This window comes from Synchiropus splendidus, chromosome 19 (assembly GCF_027744825.2).
Source record: "Synchiropus splendidus isolate RoL2022-P1 chromosome 19, RoL_Sspl_1.0, whole genome shotgun sequence".
NCBI lineage: Eukaryota > Metazoa > Chordata > Actinopteri > Syngnathiformes > Callionymidae > Synchiropus > Synchiropus splendidus.
Window position 1 is genome coordinate 14598939 of NC_071352.1, and position 19011 is coordinate 14617949.

The 19011-nt window shown below is 44.1% G+C and overlaps 2 protein-coding genes across 2 annotated transcripts; one reads left to right on the plus strand and one right to left on the minus strand.

Moving 5' to 3' along the window:
- Positions 1-2107: 2107 nt before the first annotated feature.
- junbb (JunB proto-oncogene, AP-1 transcription factor subunit b) lies at positions 2108-3719 on the plus strand. Its single transcript, XM_053851655.1, has one exon. The coding sequence runs from the start codon at positions 2362-2364 to the stop codon at positions 3340-3342; it is 981 nt and encodes a 326-aa protein (XP_053707630.1). The 5' UTR covers positions 2108-2361; the 3' UTR covers positions 3343-3719.
- Positions 3720-9044: 5325 nt separating this feature from the next.
- On the minus strand, positions 9045-16578 carry rtbdn (retbindin). Its single transcript, XM_053851363.1, has 6 exons — positions 16357-16578; positions 14785-14946; positions 14605-14704; positions 13890-14018; positions 13464-13560; positions 9045-10570 (listed from the first exon to the last, which is right to left on the minus strand). The coding sequence occupies exons 2-6, from the start codon at positions 14942-14944 to the stop codon at positions 10223-10225; spliced, it is 834 nt and encodes a 277-aa protein (XP_053707338.1). The 5' UTR covers positions 14945-14946; positions 16357-16578; the 3' UTR covers positions 9045-10222.
- Between the last annotated feature and the right edge of the window lie 2433 nt (positions 16579-19011).

Consider the following 19011-nt stretch of genomic DNA (forward strand, 5'->3'; position numbering starts at 1 on the left):
AGTCAAAGAAGCAAGTCCCATCAAGTAGAACATGAGATGTATAAAAGATAAGATGAGCAAAAGAAGAGTAACAACAGTTATGTACTGTAACATTCTAATACATGTCAGACAAACCATCCAAATATTGGATCTAAAATATTAAGAAATATTTAAGCATTTTAAGCATTTAATGGTACAGTTACATTTTTTCTTATTTTTCTCCTTGTTTTATAATATTTTAGCAACAATCTTCGACTTGGTTCCTCTCAACAGCTGCAGTATATAATGTGGCCCCTCAGAAAACTGAATTGCCCAGTCCTGATTTAGAGTCATAGAGTGAGATTTCTGACATGAAATGTCAAATTTGTAGAGGCCTAATAGGTTTCATCATTTAACTCAAGCGTGATGTATTTTTCTTTGGGCTGTTTACGACGTTGTTTTTCAATATGGCATCACAACGCAGCTGAAAGGTTGTTACCAGTGAATGTGTATTTCCTTGTTTAGTGATATTATTCATCTCGCACCTAAGACCGCAGGACGTAACTGTTTTACTATTGATTTTGAAAAGAATTTTCTCAGAGCAGAGGATCATTCCTCAGGTGCAGCCAGAGGATTCAGAGCCGGTTGGAGCAAAGCATCCAACCTGACCTGTTCTGTCTGCGCAGGGATATGGGATACAACGGCGGAGGCATTTGTCTCTGTCTGTGTAGGCGTCGGAAGAATTACAAACAGGAGACAAAGAATCCATTTTGAACAACAGAAACAGGTGCACTTGGTGTTTCTGTAACAGCAAACCCTAAGTGTTGTGTCCAGATCACTGTGATGAATGAGACATGAACAAGGTAAATCAGTCAAATATCACAGGATGAGTTGTTTGGCCAGACAAAGATATCTATTTTTGGATTGTTTGGTGAGAAATTCCTGACAGTTTTATTCCATCTTTGAACACCGTCATCCCTGTGTTTGTCTTGGACGATCTCGCTGGCATGCTCTGTTAATGAATGCTACTTCCTGTTTGACAGGAAGTGGCACATTAAGCAAGGAATATGCTAACATGACTCACCAGTGATCAACACTGGTGCTTCTCTTCCCCTGCTCTTGAAGCTGATTCTCTGTTGACAATGTGAAGTTTGTTTGGAGGCTTTTTAAATGATCCAGCAAATCCCTCATCTTAAAGAGGGTTGGTTCAGGATAGTGACCTTCAGCTGACTCATATTTAATCGCTCGATCACCACCTGGTACTCCGCTGCATCAGAGTAGCACTGGATGGATCAGCTGGGAGCGGAGAAAGGGGCTTCACTGCCAACTACCCAATCACATGCCCCGTGCCTCCAGGTGCCTCCAGGTAAAGTATTCACGACACACCCTCTGAACACAACCTCAGTGACCTTAATAGCAGAAATATACTTTCCCTCTGGCCTGGTTCATTATGAAACAGTACGGTGCCATGAAGAGAAACACCTTTTTTAGTATCGATTGTCATACAAAAAGAAAGTGAGATTGGTCTCAGACGTCTCCCTTCACTTTCCCTCCCTCATGAGACTGAAAGTCCCTCACAAATCAGCACATGGACGGGGTTTATATGGGAGTTGCTGGAGCTGACACAAGCAGGAGCGGCTTCCCGGTTCTCCCAGACGGGAGCGGCAACGTCACACTGCCCATATTTGGTCAGTCCTTCCTCCGCAGGAAGCGTCACATTGAATAACAGTGCCAGCTTTTTCGACATCGTTGAAACAAGATGGCAAACGGCTTGACATGATCGCAACCAACAAGTCTTGTGAGATGACTTTTCACATGAAATAACTGAACATACAGTCTGTGACGCTGAATTATGGCTCGAACTGTGAAGTACAACCACGTTCTTCTGTCACAACGGTGTGAAATAAATTGTTTTTATTTGTCGTCATTTTACTTTTACAAGTGTCATACATTTCGTGCCGCGTCAATCCTCGGAGCGCTCTGTTGCCTACAGGCTTGTTTACAGTCGCGTCTTCCCGGCATTAACGTCATTCCAGGGGGCGTCGTTGTGGCGTTCTCAACCAATCAGAGCGCTCCACTTCCTCGGCGGCGAGCGCGTGTCAGCGCGTGTATATAAAGTGCGGCAGTCTCCCGCCTGTGCACACCTCAGCACAGAGCAGAACCAGCGAGTCATCCAGTCGGATTTCAAAGTTCCCCCAACGGGATTGCGAGTCAATCTGAAACTGGACTGCGACTCTATCTGGCGTTTGTCGGACTCTGGACTTTCACTCCCGTTTTTATGGAGTGATCGTTTCGCTTGTTTCATTTCTCACTTTGGGACTTTGGAGAAGGATTGCTGAAGTGACATTTGTTGAATATCCAGCATTGATAATCAGCTGGTAAGCGAGCTTTTCCTACGACTCTATGACTACAAAGATGGAACAGCCTTTTTATCATGACGACTCTTTTCTGTCTGCTTACGGCCAGTCAGAAGCAGCAATGCATGACTATAAACTGCTAAAGCAGAATATGAACTTGACAGAGCCTTATCGCAACTTGAAATCGCAGCTGAGGTCCGAGGCAGACCTGTACCAGACGGGGCAGCAGGACGTCGGCTCGCTGAAGCTCGCATCCCCGGAGCTGGAGCGGCTCATCATCCAGAACAGTAACGGTGTCATCACCACTCCCACGCCGGGTCAGTACTTCTATAACCGAGGCATCACCGATGAGCAGGAGGGCTTCGCCGAGGGCTTCGTGAAGGCTCTGGATGAGCTTCACAAGATCAACCAGATGAACCCGGCGAACATGGCTCTGGGAGCCGGTGGAGTTACAACGTGTTCGGCAGCGGCATCTAGCGTCTTTGGCTCCGCGCTGCAGCCCGAGCCGCCCATTTACACCACGCTCAACGCCTACTGCCCGAACACCAGCCTCTCGTCCTCGTCGAGTTACCCGACGGCGACCATCAGCTACCTGCCGCCGCACCAGCAGAGCCACCCGCAGGCCTCCGCGCACGGCGCGCTCCCCTTCCAGCACGCGATCCCGGGGTCCGGGCTGCACCCGCAGCGGCTGGTCACCCTGAAAGAGGAGCCTCAGACCGTGCCTGACTTCGTCAGCAGCGACGGCTCACCTCCCATGTCCCCGATCGACCTGGAGACCCAGGAGAAGATCAAGGCGGAGCGGAAGCGCCTGAGGAACCGAATGGCCGCCACCAAATGTCGGCGGCGCAAGTTGGAGCGCATCGCCCGTCTGGAGGAGAAGGTGAAAGTTCTGAAGAACGACAACGCGGGTCTGTCCAACACAGCGTCGGTGCTGCGGGACCAGGTGGCCCAGCTCAAGCAGAAGGTCCTGACACACGTGAGCAGCGGCTGTCAGCTGATGCTCACCAGCAAGATGGAGGCGTTCTGAACCCATGAGACTTTCCAAACGCGACTTTCAAGTAATAACACTGGAGTCCTGGCAGCAGGACAGAGGGCTATGTGTAGAAAACGTCTTAGATTTAAATAACAGTAGGATTGAAATGGTACTTCCGGATGCTGGACACCGTAAAAGAGAACCATTTGACCCTTTAATATCCAGGGCAGCATCCAGACTGAAGCAGGTCGTGAAGTCTGGTTCCTTTAGTTGGAAAGGTCATTGTACGTCTTCATTCTATGCTGCATTTATTATATGTAAATTATTATGTTTGCCCGGTTGACCCAGACAAACTGACCATGTCCAATGTTTACAACGTCTTTTTTATTTGTGATGTGTATTTAAGTAAAGTGTCTCAAAAAATGACATGCTTTGTCTCACTCTTTTCTAAATCACGCATTCACATAAATAATGCAAAAAGAAAGACAAATATAGCGGTCAAAGCAGCTAAAATATCACATTTTGTTCTTACATTTAAGTTTTTTTTTAAGTTAAAACAAACACACAAAAACGAATCTTTCACACAAGTTCAAACTAGTTTCCACTGTTTTTTAACACTACGTAAACGCCATACGTAGGCCGTGACTGCTGACGCACGTCCATGTCCAAATATGGACATTTGGGTGTACTCGTCGTCACAGAGGAGAATTCCAGGGAAACCCCGCCCAGTTCGTGCGAACTCTTCTCGATTGATAGCCACTTTATTGTATCGATAAGGTCCGTAGGCAGTAAGAGGGCGGTGGAATTTCCGTTGCTGATGGAGCGAAGTGCAACATTTTTCGCGAGGAACTTTATCGCCTTTAGGTTTAACGGCCAGGAAGTAGAACATCTAATGGCTTAGAAAATACAGATTTAATACAGGATAATAAAGCTAAATAAAGTCTGGAAAATATTCAGTCATCGACATAAACAAAAATAATATTGTTTATAAAATAAGAAATAACCACTGAATAACTGAACAATGATGAATAATACACACAATGAATACATCTTATTTTGTTCATAATCAGGGCTGTTTGGTGATATTTAGTCTCAGGAATTTAGACAAACAGTAGAGAGTTAACAGTAGAAGGAAAACATATACATAAGTGAATGGGTTTTTATCTTTGTGTGAGTGGGAAATAAACACATGTATTAAGACAATAAAATATGTATATAAAGTGATGATGATGACTTTTATCCACCATATGTTGACAGAACTTATAACTACAATAAAAAAAATGTGTAGAGTTAAATAACTCAACTATTCCTATTAAAAATGCTCAAATATTAATATACTAATATAACAGCAAATTGTATTAGTTACTCCATGTTAAGCTAACTTATTGTTGGAATAAATGTAACTGTAGAAAAGCACATATTACTTTGTGTTAGTGTATAGTATATGGTAAAATGTGAATATCAATATACTAATGAATGATATATAAGTTTGTATTACATATTTGTTGTTACATATATGTTGTGAAAGAAAAACTGCAGTAGAAAATGTTACAAGGATGTGTCTGTCATCAATACTCATAGTAGTAGCTGGTTTGCTGCCACTGTCCAGTACCTTGAAGACACAAAATTGCCTGTTTCCTCTCCTGACTGTACTTTAGAAGAAATGACAGTGCCTTCTGGAATGTGCGGGGCGGCTCCAACCAACTCCCACACAGTTGGTGGGTGGGGTGTGTTGCAGCATGTGTGGAGGAAGGTATGGGTGCACGTTTACAAAGTGGAGCCTGCATCAGTGGGCAAATATGCAACGCCTTCAACAGGAGTATTGGGGGGAAAGTCCCTAGTTAGGTAGTTGACTCAGTCGTACACGGGTCACTGAACACCGCGTTGACCCCTGGACACACAAAAGAGAAGCTAAAACATCCAACTTAATACTCACTCAGACCCCACAGAAGTGTTTTTGCATTGAAAAAGAAAGGCCCTTGCTGTGGCTGTGGGGAGGGTCCCACCATGAAAACAGCTTGACTGAGTCATGTCAGGAATAAAACAACTTCACTATTAAGCCACTTCAAACGACCTGAGCCTGTGGTTTCTGTGTGGGCTCATGTTTTTGTCTGAAATGATACACCTTTCATTTAAATTAACGTTCCACTCGTGGGATTATATCACATGACTTCAGAGGTTTTGTTGTGACACGAATTGAAGCATTAGAGTTTGTTTCGTTCCTTCGTCGGCTTTTAACAGGAAGTACTGGTTGTTGTGTAAATCACTGAAACCAAATACAACAATTACAACAATCTGTGCAACCGCGATTGTGTAGTGAGTGTACTCCACCTATGCAGTCACCTGTACTTCACAAAACCTTTACCTGATGTAGTAGAACAGGTTGGTAATACTTCAAATGAGTATCGTGACGGAGCAGTTTGGGCACTGATGGTGAGGCCTGGCTACTGTCATCTGTGATTTTAACCAGCTTTATGTGTTTAAAACTTTAGTGGGCCACATGAACTGACTCAGCGGGCTGGATTTGGCCCCTCAGCCTCAAGTTGCTCCTAGAAAAATCTTTGGATTATATATGAAATATTCCTACTGTACCCACAGAAGTCAGGAAAATGCAGCATTAAATTTGTATTTTCCTTTACGCTTCTAAAAGACAGCTGAAATTCCAATTTTCTGGGGGTGAATTGGTATTGATAATTTGGTTTTTCGAGCTTGTATTATGGTCTGTATTTACACCCAAGATTTGGTTCTAATGGCTCTAGTGTGACCTTTTTTGTTCTCCTCTCTCCTATTTCGTCTTTAGTTCTTCTGTTACTGCGTTTTTGAGTACCTAATGCACCTTAGTCTTGAGTCTTGTGTGCTATTCACAACTATACCAGCCAGATTTCCAGCAGGATATTCCATTTCTCTGCCCATATCTCTGGAAATAAAACAAGCAGGCTGCGCATTTAAATAGATCTGCTTTGTTAAACTCTCCATTCACACACACAGCAGGCCCACTTATTATAATGATCGCACAGACCTCAAAAACAAGCCAATTGAGGCTTTGCTGGCACTCCAACCCACACTGTGTGTCTGTGGGAACATCTGTGATGCGAATGCTGACGTCTGAGGAGCAGATCTTTGCGGGGATGGTTTAGTTCTCTCGCTCCACAAACCCCTTCTCCTCCCACAGACACCAAGGCTCTCACCATCTATGCTCTACCAGAGAACAATAAATATTCCTCCCACCTTCTGAGCTTTCAGCAGAAGTGGATGCTCAAGTTACATCAGAATCACACACACACGCGCTTGTACGTCTATCTTTGTGAGGACCACTGGCATGACCCTTTCTCCGGCCTATCAACCTAAACCTCACCATCCAAAACACATGGCTAACCTTAACCAGGACCAACATCAGGCCCCATTATAGTGACCCAGTTATTTTTGACGTTTTAACCCTCAAAAGGCATGTGTGAGGAGGAACTGCGTTAGATGCCTCACATGTGACTGTCTATATTGTACTGTCTCTTGTCATGATTATGACAGCTGCACTTCTCGCATCAATATATTTCACTGTAAAAATATAATCCGGACTTCAGAACGCATTTCTTTTGCAACTGCGTGTCTCCATCGTGTGGCCGATGGTAGAAATGACAAGCATCTCAAGTCACTGATAAATGTTTCATCAATTACACAAGTAGAAATACCTCAAATTAATCGACTTTAATCGACTTAATACTCTACACAAAAGCGTATTTGTCTGTTTTCTGTAAGTGTAAATGCAAACGGGAATGAATAAACGATGAGTCAAATTCTTGAATTGATCATATCATCACAAATATTCTGTCTTGTGGTGTCCCACACTCGATAGTTTTTTTTTTCTATTTTTACTTAGGAGACGAAAACCTAAGATAAAACTCGGGTTTGTGGCACCACAGCATCTATTCACATTTTCACCAGCAGATGTCACACTCGCAACATCGAGCCAATACAAATGAGAGCCTATATATGAAACATAAGATGCATCTTATATTTGCTGTTCATTTTGTGAGGAGGCCCCTCAAATAACGCGTAAGTTTTAAACAAACTGGCTTAATTTAAAAGTGGGCGGGGTTGAAAAGCACGCACCCAATCACACCGCCCGTTGAACAGCATCTGCTTCCTGTTTATACTTTTATGCTAATGGACTGCTAACGGCAAGCTGCTTTTAATTCCGGTAACTTTCTTGTCACATTCCTGTCATTTCGTATCTCACTCATGTCTTTTATTTAGTTTATTCATTTGATAATGCTGCCCCAGTGTATTGATTGAAGATATATGAGATATTGTCGATATAAATGCATTGACAGACATTGAACATATGACTACTTGTACTACTGGAAACTTCTCATAACAGCTTTTTTTTTATTATCAACTGAAACCCAACTTTTCACTTAATTTTATGTTTAAACTTAGCGTTTAATGTTTAAATTGTAATGGAAATATATAGTGAGTGTGAAGTATTGAATTGCTAAATTTAATAGTAGTAAAAGTCTTAATATTGATAAAATTTCTAAAATGTACTTGAACACAAACATGTGATATGTTGTGAACTAATAACAATGTGCTGAACGGAACCTTAGAGTAACTTTTAATGAGGAGATTAAACACAATGAAACATTTTGTAAGAGTGAGTGAAATTGCTGTTAGCCAGGTGATTAATAACTTAAGACTCAATGACTGCACTTATTTGCCTCCTGGTAAAAAGGTAAATTAGAATTTCACATTGTATTGCATAGTCTGGCGGAGGGCTTGTGATTTGGTGCAACCTAGATAAGGTGAAAATGAAATGGGTTACTGCGTGCAAATTGTATGTTTTAAGGCTTATGTGGTGTGTAGGGAAGCAGCCATGCTTTAAGAATAGCTCCAGCAGTTCACCTGAAGACATTACAGCTTGTTAGTAAACATATATTCTCTGTTTCTTCAGATTCTCTGCATAGAATTAGATATCAATGGCTAAGTCGAGCTGAGGGGTGACAAGCGAACGCCTGCTGCGTTTTAGATGTATTTCCAGACCTTTGAGGATTGCACCAAAAGATGCAGAGAAACCCGGCGAGCAGTCTTGCTCAGTGGGAGTTTGGTGTTTGAAATGCAACATCCACTGCGTTAGCTTGACAAAAAATGTCATATTAAGATGAAAAAGTCCCAACTCGCAAGTGAATGAAATTTCAAAACTTCCACTCAGAATGATGGAACATTGGGTTTGCATTTAAGTTCACGCTTTACTTTACCTTATCTTGTACTTTTGTGCAAAGTTTGGAGATGAGTTTTTAAAATATAAACCCCTATTTATGAATTAATTAGTAGTAATACTGAAGTCAGTTATTCTGTTTTAGAGTCGGTTAGTTTTTTTTTTTCCATTTAGTTGGGAGTTTTACTGGAAGCAAGCTGAGTCAAAAGGCAAAGCTCTCCATTTACTGATCAGTCTTTGCCCTGATGTTTAGGTCATGACGGAAAGAAGGAGATCTCGCATACAAGCGGCTCAAATGAGTTCCCTATGATGGGTGGCAGGCATCTCCCTTAGAGATAGGATGAAAAGTTCTGTCACTCGAGAGAGACTCGGAGTAGAGCCGCTGCTTCACCGCGTTGAATGGAGCCAGTTGGGGTGGTTTGGGCATCTCATGAGGATGCCCGCTGCGCGCCTCCCGTTGGAGGTGTTTCGGGCACAGCCACCTGGGAGGAGACTGACGGGTCGACCAAGACCAGGTGTAGAGATGAGATCTCTTCAAAACACCGGCTCAAGCTTGAATTTTGTTCTTTATTCAGAGTGTAACGAAAAGCACAGTAACACCCTCTTCCATCACATTGACCATGAATGACATTTTCACTTATACAAAACATTAAGACCTGTCAGTGCCTGACTCTATAAATACATCACATTATTAAAAAATAATTATCCACATAATACTGATGATTAACCTCCGTGAACAATCTTCTCAGGCGTGACGGCGGCTGCCTCTGCTGATTCTGAATCTTGCCACTGAATATTAAACACCGGTCTCTTGCGTCATTTATCATTCCAGATAGTTCAGTCGAGGCTTTTTGCTGGGCACCCTGCAAATTACATTCATTATCTTTATACATGACCCTCTCCATTGTTACACAGCGCACTAATGAGCAGACTGTAACACTTGTTATAACAGACTAAAGTAGTGATTTGCCAGGTTTGCACTCATGGTGATGAGATTCTGTTGCTGCTGCTCATTTGATTTTTTCTTGTGTCACTTTTTTGATTCCAAGCACGAGCAAGCTGTTAGATTTCCTGTTCTTATTAGGCTGTTTTAATCTAGCGATGATGTATTTGGGCAATTATTAATCGGTAATGTAGCCTTTTGATGACCACATTGATTTATATTTTAGGAAATAAATAACCCTGACCCTGCTTACATACTGACTCCAAAACCTTATTTTGTAGGCAACGAAGACACGCAGGCTGATTAAATTGCAGTGACGGTTTTCCATCGTCGCCACCCAGATATTAAGGTGAGCCAATTTAATTTTCATTTTTATTTACTGCCAGAATTGAGTTCACTGGAGCCAGTCTCAGCTTCTGCTGGCGAGAGGCCGCCAATGAACACAGGCACTGTGACGATGGGGGAAATTTCACAAGGAGGAACCTGGACTTTGGATTTTGGGGGCAACCAAAATGTTCAATGAAATACATTTCTCATATTTATGTATTTGCTTTTGCTGCCATGAATGACCAAATTCAAAAGTTAAAACATAGCGCACAGTCTTCTCCTAAGATATTCTTGAATGATCATCGAGCTGTTAAAAGATTAATCACCCTAAGATGTGTCGTGATGATGTCGCATGTTGACAGGATGGTGTGGGAGGTTAGTTTCGGGAGCGAGGCTAAAGCTTTCAGTTATTCTACACTATTAGTGCTCATTAGCTTCAAATCTCTGAATCATCCCTACAAGCCACTTCCACTGCCCTCGCCATCATCCATCACGATTGACCGTTTGCGCAGCACAGAGTTGCCCTTCCTGATCCCCTTGGCCTGCTGGGGTAGCTTGGTCTGGCACGGGGCTCTGTACTGGGGCAGCCCACTCTTGGTGGTGTCCAGCTCCTCGGGGTCGTCCTGCTGCGCTCTCAGCGCCGCGATCACGTCTTTGTCAGAGGGGCTGAGGGTCAGGCAGCCGCAGGGCCGATTGCCGTCCCCGTCCGCTGCTGGGTCCGCCACCTCCTCAGGCTCATCCTCCACTGTCATGAAGGCGTCACCCCAAAGACTCTCACACAGATCCCGACCGTGCTGGTACATCTGCACGGGCACACAATGCCAGAAATGTAGCTTGTATCATCACAAATTTACTTCTAAACAACATCTAGATTTAGACTCTTCATATTCGAAATACACAAGTGAATCAGTTCTCTTCAAAAGTATGTATGACCGAATGTATGTAGCAATGATTAGGTGACGGAAGTAAAGGAAATAAGCTTTTCTCCATGGTTCCTCTGGAAGTTGGTTCCTGTATCCTGGGTTTGCTCTGACTTGACATTACCGATTTGCGGGTTAAGGACCTTTTCGTTGGACCATCTTTTGTAAAAGCTTTAGCTTATGTCGGATTATTGGAGCTCACCCTGCACTTTAATATTCTGCACACAGTTTTGAAAGTAATTAGAGTTGACTGCTGTGTAGATAAGTCAGGAACACAGAACCGCTTTGTGCTAGACCTTGAAGTCAGATAAAGCTGAAAAATAAGGAAGAGATGGAGAGAAATAAAACATGGACCTGTTTTGTTTTTGTCACTTTTTGATCCAATCTGCGGACGACAGAGCCATCAACTGAACGATTAAGCAAAGACGTCAGCGTTAACTGGGTCATTACCAAACTTCACATCAATCCAAGTCTTCTTATCAGACTCCAAGGACTGAGCGATAACATCTTGAAATAATGCGCGACTCTGTATCTCACTCCATCATATTCTTCAACAGATAAAGCCAAGCACAAGTTTGTGCTGTTGTTGCAACACGGTTCACAACTTTCTCCATTAATCCCAGGGCGACCCCACGCTTATCTGAGCAGAGCTTTACCTAACTGAACTGGAGGAGGTCTAAACATCTGAAACAATTAGATGGATTTGTATTTAATTGGAGGCGAACAGCTGTGCATCGTTTGTAAATTCATAGGCTAACCTCTAATGTAAACCCTGCAGGGTTGTGCTGCGAACGTCGACCTTTGTTTGGCAAACGAATGAGTTTGCCATGAACTGAGAAAGTGGCTGCATATATTGGTTGTCATAGCGATCACGTAGCGTAGAGGATGGTTCACTTAATGATCTTGCAGATCTGCGTAGGACCGTGTTTGTTTTGGTGCAGGAGAAAACTGGCCTTGAATATCAACAGCACCTCTGCCAGGTATTTGTGGAGGCTGCTGGGTTTTTGTTGCTGCTTTTGTAGGCGATTTTTATTACTCTTATTGCCCGCTGCCTTCAGAGCGGCTTCCGAAATGACCTTGAACAGAACCCACTTGTGTCTGAATAACTCTGAAATGATGATCCTGTTGAGATGTGCCGAGTGGACCGACACATCTAAAACCAATCTGAAAGGTCACCTCCACATCTTTAGCATTGCCAAGTTTATAGGAAAACTCTGCTGACGGTCTGCTCTCCAGCGAACATAATGGCGCACAGAAAATGCATGTCGATTCAACATTTAAGCCCTTTAAAGCCTCGTACTTCAGAGCAAACAGCGCACGGCTGTCCTCATAAATCCTCCAACAAGCTAATTAGGGGAAGTTCCTGGGACATTTGCTGGGTTTTCTGACTGTAAGCCCCCACTCTCACATAACAAGCCATTACGATGTAGCGCCAAGTCACACTCTGCACCTCATTTTCTGTCACACCATTTGCACCTAATCTCTCTATTACCTATTTTTACCTCAGCTTTCTTATTGCCTGCGGCGATGTTTGTGTGTCTCCCATTCACCCCCAGCTCGACCGGCTTTCATCCCCCCGTCTGTTGTGGGATTAGGAGTGAGTCACAACATGTGCTGAAAGATGCAATAGCTTTCATAACTTTACAACATCTGAACGACTAATGGGAGTTGTTTGAGTTGTCCCCTGAGTCTTCCTCAGTTTACTCCATCTCTCTGTGTCTTCAGTTTGTGGATGAACATTGGGGGTTTAAGGTTCATACACTGGTGTTCACTTACACTAGTTGAACATTAACTGTTATTGGCATGTATGCAGGCGCCCCCTATGGAGCGCCTCTGTCACTACAATATGAGAGTAGGTTGCATCATTTGACCTCCTGACTGAGGAATGAGCAGAATGTAAAAGTATTGGTCCTATAAAGGCACAAAAGAAGTCTAAATCTAAATGTTCTGCTCCTAATTCAGTGACCTCTCGTGAGCACTCAGGCTTCCTCTTGCATTTCAATCACTTTAGTTCTGATACATTTCATCCGCGGCAGAGACGTAGCCACTCCTGTGCAGATAAAAGCTAATTCCACTCAATCAGGAATAGAAAGAGCGACTAATCCAGAGATAAATCAGACTTTGGCGCGCTGCTGGCATGCCGTACTGAGAGAGAGTGATGGAGTCTGCCGAGATCTTTGCCTGAATCTGCTCATTTTTATCACCTCTGAAAGCCAAGACTTCTCTTATACACACTTCTTCTTTTTGTTGCTGTCATGTGAACGCATGCAAATTCACTTCCTTTAGTTCTGCTTCCCAACCAAAGTAACCCAGTAAACGTCTTTAACTCAAAGATGGAAAATGCATCTTGTGAATCTGCTTGTGTCTTCTGTGTCCTTGTGTGGTTCTGTTACGTAAGGTTGGTGCCATATGCTTCTGAGCGTCTGACAGTTTTGGGACAAGCATAGATGAAAGAATAAACACTGACATTTGCCAGAACTTCAGCTTGGATTAGGCCCATCTGCCACCGCAGACATTCATGAAACCCTGACAAACGCGGCGACCTTGTTGACCACATCAAAACATGATCATTTTTAGGTCAGGCTGACCTCAGCTCACTGAACCGTTGGTCTGAGGTGTTCTCTTGACCATCAACATGCTGACTCACCGGCGACCTGCTGTCGGCTCGAATGACAAAACCGACGTCACACACTCGGACACAAACCTCTAAAACACGCCTGACACCGGAGCTATTTCGTCATGCTTTGCTGGTCTGTGTGTTTCAAGTAGATCTTACTTGCTGGTACTGAACACAGGTCCCTGTGCAGTTCTGTCCTCTGGGATCTTTGGCCCAATTCCGAGCGCAGGTCAAGTCCAGTTTGCAGGCGTCAAACCTTCAGAGCAGATTAAAAAAGAGATCAAATCTATCGCTGTGACGATGACTTTGTCTTTTTGTGGTCCTCGGTTTTGTAGTGAAGTCAGTGACACTCAAGTGAATAGGGGTTCTTGGCTTTGTGCCAAGGTCATGCGCCCATTACATCACTGGCGGTTAGCAGTCACTGAGAACAGTGAGTGGAGTCAGCTGCCAGTGTATCGTGAAGATGATTGTCCTATTTGTATTTATGCTTTTCTGTTTGTTCTAGCTAACAAGCGTGAGGCTTTTCAAGGCTCACTTGCGCTGTGTGCAGTGTACAAACATTTCTAATTAACTGTTGATTCTCACCACTCGCGACAGAAGCTGTGGCAGAGCGGCACAGCTTGGATGTAGGAGCGGCGGTGGGGATGAGGCCAACGGGCGGCGTCAGGAGAGCAGCGGTAGAAGCATGACACGCGCTTCAGGAAGCCTTCGCACCTGAAGGGGGAGCACAAGAGCAACTCTCAAAGCAGGTAGCTGCTTACACGAGCAACTTTATTACATCTATTTGAATCGTTACACATTCCAATGACCTCGCCTGTAAACAAGCTGGACCAGGGTTGGGCAACGAATTTATCTTCATTAGACACTGTGACAGTTGTGAGAGAGAAGGGATGCAGAAAATGAAAATTAGATATATATTCTTTGCTCGGACAAAATGGGAAAAAATGTATGTGTAAGAATATGAATGAGTTTATTTAATGCTGTGAAATTGCAAGAAAGCTGGTTGAAATGATTATTATATTATATTATCATATAACCAATCCATAAACATATACATCTTATATGAAGCCTCTTTATTTTCAAAGTACGGTTTTAGTTTAATTTTAAGGGGCAAGGAGAAAATTATAAAAAAAAAAAATTGCTTGTTTCAGTAAATGAAAGATCAGACAACTACTCACACACACACTCATGCCTGCACATATTACTTTGGGATTATAATGAAAGATGTGCCGGCTTCTGTAAACATTTGTCAAAAGTCGTCTCACAGCTGACACTGTTGGTGTCGGAAGGCGGGACTCACGTGGGGCTTAGAGAACCGCACTTGTCCCAGGGCTCGTTCTGGTTGCTGCTGGAGGGAACATGGCTAATGTCCTTGATGTCTTTATCAGAGCAGCAGCTGTCTGTCCACGAGAAACGGACAAAAGGTACCGCTGAGTAGAGAGTCGTCACGAGAACACACTGAAGATCGATTCACACTCACTGTCGGCGTAAAGCGCACACTCGCTCAGGTTCGGCTCCGGGCTAGGCGTGGCTTTGTGTTTTCCATCTCGGAGACACACACCCTCCGAGCGTGTGCCAGCAATCAGCAGCGCTGCGCAGAACACACAGAGTGAGAGCAGGGAGCAGGAGGAGACGCCCATGTCTGAAGACAGAAACAGACAGAGAAGAGTTCAGCACGTTGGACAGAGGCAAGCACAGAAACTCCTGCGTGGTATCCTAGAGTTCCTCACCAGTTTTCACTTGACGACTGAAAAATCACAATTGAATTGGAGTTGCTCTGATTTTGGCACACCCCAGTAAAAATGTCCCTCAGCAACAGCAACACGCACGATCCCTTTCCCACCAACAAGTTCATGGAATCATAACAAATGGCTTTTATTATGGCTTCGCTGCAGGTATTGATGAAATCTAAAGGTGATTCATCTGCATTTGTCTGACGATAATCAGCATATTCTCATTGACCATGCAGCGTACAGGTTGAATTGTTGATCTCTCACATCTGTGTTTAAAGGCCTTTGCTAAATTGAATTTCTAAGTATAAACCTAGGTTGTGTTAAAGATAAAAACATTGGCTGTGTTGTTTTGTTCTCATGAGTATCCCCCTGTTTTTATTGAGGTTTTGGAAGAAGAACAGAAAGTAGCATTGGTTTGATTGTGGTGAGGGAGGTCTGTTCTGTCATGCCTGTTGAGGTGATGCTTTGTGTCATTGGTGCTTATTCTGCTGCCACTGCTTTTCTGTTCCCACGGCAACAATGTCATCAGTGATTTCCAGACGTCCTTGTTGTTTGTGCTGTGGGCAACCTAAGGTCAAGTGAGGGGCCGTATCTGCCGCTGGGTCGTCCCCGAGGGTCATCACACTTCCCATAGATGGTGTTGTTCATCTGATGGCTGATTTCATATAGAAGCTTCAGAATTTGTTTGCAATGTTTGCTGAGTTGTGTACTTGAACTTGTTGGTTCATGACCCAGAGTTCAAGATTCAAGTAACTCCTGATCTATCGCTTGCGCATATCTATAGCTGTCTTTCCGAGAATTACGGTTCCAGTTGATGCTAAGTTGTTTCCAACCCAAAGGTGCGGCACCCCCTTTCTCAGTTCACATCTTTTAGGAATATTCCAGGAGGTGACACAGTTATCTCTTGCCCACTCTTTTCCGTGGCGGCGCCAGGGTTAAGGAGACACTCAGCAAGCTGCTGAGCTCCACGGGTGGTGACCTCGCCGATCTGGTGAGCCTAATTAATTGGGACTGAGACTCCGTGCTGCGTTCGATGACATGCGAGGTTGTTTAATCTGACAAGCCACCGGCTGACAACGTGTCTCTCAGATAATGCATGCATGACAGAGATCTGTCGTTCGTGGTGGCTTCGCCTCTGCAGTTGTACAACATCACAACATTCTGGCTCACTGTAATAGTGACTTCTGTTGGTCCCAAGACCTGCATGGAGTATATACACGTTGTTTCATGATGGAATCTAAATCTGTTTCTTCCATCTCAGCCGTCTGAAACTACTTTTGAAAGACGTGTCGTCCTCTTGATTGTGAGAGTGTGTTTACCTGTTGATGTGATGGAAGTCTTCTCTGTCCAGACTGGCTCCTTTCCTGTCAGCTATGTCCTCGCCTGTCGTGTCGATGGAGCAGCGATGTGTGGCGATTCTGTCTCCTCACTGTTGCCGGGGTCTGCCGCTCGTCGCTCTGTTGTCAACACTCTAAATGAAGGACATCTCCGTATCTTCCACCAGGCAACTCACCCCCTCCCACTTCTGCCTCCAGCCCATGCAGGAAAGTCCTCTCTCTCTCGCTCTCTCTCTCTCTCTCCCTCCCTCCCTCCCTCTTGCCTCCCTCACCCTCTCTCACTCCTGCTTGTTCCTACAACACTCACTCAGAAAAGACTGGGCTCCCTAATCTCCTGCTGAGGCATTTACCAAATCCTCCTTGTCAACACCAAGTCTTCTCTCACACCAGTGTGACTTGGATTTTCACATTGATGTAATCATTAAAGCCCCTCCCCCTTCGAGCTGCTCCTGAAAATCAATCATGAGTCGTCTGGTACCGGTGCACAGAGGTCATGACTGCGAGCTGAGATTTAATACTGCGTAATATGCTGAGGACAGGGATCACAAAACGATGTGATCTCACCTGCTGCAGGATGCAAAACCTGAATCCTCGGGCAGAGCGTCATCTCTGTGGATGATTTATGTTTGGTTTATGTTCTGATCCCGAGCTGCCTTTTGGTCTCACTTCTTAACATGCTTCTTTGTTAATGTGCAATTCACAAACCTGTAATATACTGGGTTTCTTTTAAAATTAATTTCTATTTTATAGTATTTATCCTCTCAAAATACCTTTCTTTACCGCATTGTCTCTTAGTAAATATTACTGTTACAAAATCTCACTGCGTACTAATATATAACATTTATTTTATTTTTATATTTAAATATTTTATTTAAATTAATTATTAATTTGTTGTCATGTTTTCTTCATAATCAACTTTTTAAATGTTTTATTTGAAGTATCTTCTCTTGTCCTGTATTTATTAGTTATTATTATGGCTAAATTACCCACTGTTCTATTACATAAATTTTGCCTTTTGATTTCTTATTTTTTAACCAATAGCTTTTAACCATACATCATGGCAGGCCTCACTACTGTCTTTCCTTTTCCCTCCAGCTGCTTTTCTTCATTCGGTTGTCTCCATCTGTTCCACCCTGTCTGCATTCTCCTCTTCCTATCTTAAAGTCTCTGTTGGACTGATCCTGAAGACTTTTTTGTAACATCTCCAGGCCCACTCTCTCATTCACTTACATGTTCTGTACAGGTTCTGGTACTGAGCTTCATTCCCCTGTGGAAAGATAGACGACAGACAGGCAACACGTTTGACCAGGGATGGTAGAAATGGAGGCGAGGAAGAGACCTATTGAGCTTCATAGTTGTGATGAAGAAGGTCATGAAGGAGGCTGAAGATAGGTGTGGCTGGTGGACTCTGACTCATTTGGAACATTGGGAGATTGTATTTATCAAACAAAGGACAATCTGGGTTTTGTTGATGTAATCTCTAATCTCTTCCAGTGGAAAAACTGCAGTGCAGCTGTGATGAATTCAACTTAGTGCACTGGTGAAGTTATTATTTTGGTTCAGGACGACCTTCAAACGGGTGCGACAGGCAGCTGAATTAAATTTCTTTTCCATCACGTCCTTTAATCGCGCTTCCCCTCGGAACCCTGTGTGCCAGTCTAATCCGTGGCCTCGTGTTCCTCCGGTGCCCTCCAAAGGCTTTCGGCCACCAGAGAGCAGATGGAGAGTGTCGGACTGAGACTGGTGGCAGGCCTTCTGTGTGATTAGTTTGGGCTATTAGGTAGCCAGCCGAGGGGCCGACAACTAAAGTCGTTTAGTGCAGATAAAGTGATTTTCCTTAAGAGGTGAGGCACATCTAAGCCTCGGTTTGGGCCCACAGCTCAGTGAGGCCGACCAGACTGCAGAGGGTGGTCAGGACCACTTTATTTATGGACACGAGCGCACAAGCACGCAGTTCCCCATCTGGTCATTAGAGGAGGAAGAACGATATCCTTTGTGTGGAAGCTATTCAGGGAAGCGAGCGGCAGCGGGAGGACAAAGCAGTCATGGCTGTGCTCCTTGTACCCTGGCTGTCGTTCTCGTTTAACAGTGCAGGCCGACTGCCCGTGTTTGAGCTGAAGGCCGGATAATGACAGACATTCATTTCCACTAATTAGACTGGCGTTGATTTGTTCCACTGGCCTATTTCTCCAAGAGCGCAGCCACTTGAGCAGCGTTGCATCTGCGTGGAAATCTGCAGGAAATAACCAGACTGTGCTTCCTGTCCGGTGGCATGAAAGGCTTTTATTGGCTGTTTGAGCCGTCGCTAGGCGACCGCCGAGCCGGGGTCAACCTCAAGCATCTAAAAACAGACAATGTTGCTTCATTTGCTTATCGGGCTGTCAACCGATTTCAGGATGCATTCATGGTCCTGCACTTCAGTCCTGGCACGCCTGGGACCTTGAAGCGTATCCCAGCTTCATCAGACGAAAGGCGGCGGGGAGGGGGCCGTCCTGGACAGTCTGACAAAGAGACTCCTCCACTTGAGGCACATTCACCCTTGGATTTGAGATGCCAGTCAAACTAAAGTTACGCACGAGTGGGAGACACTTTTCAAATGTAGCTTCATTGGGACGAAACACTGAAGAAGTCAGTAAT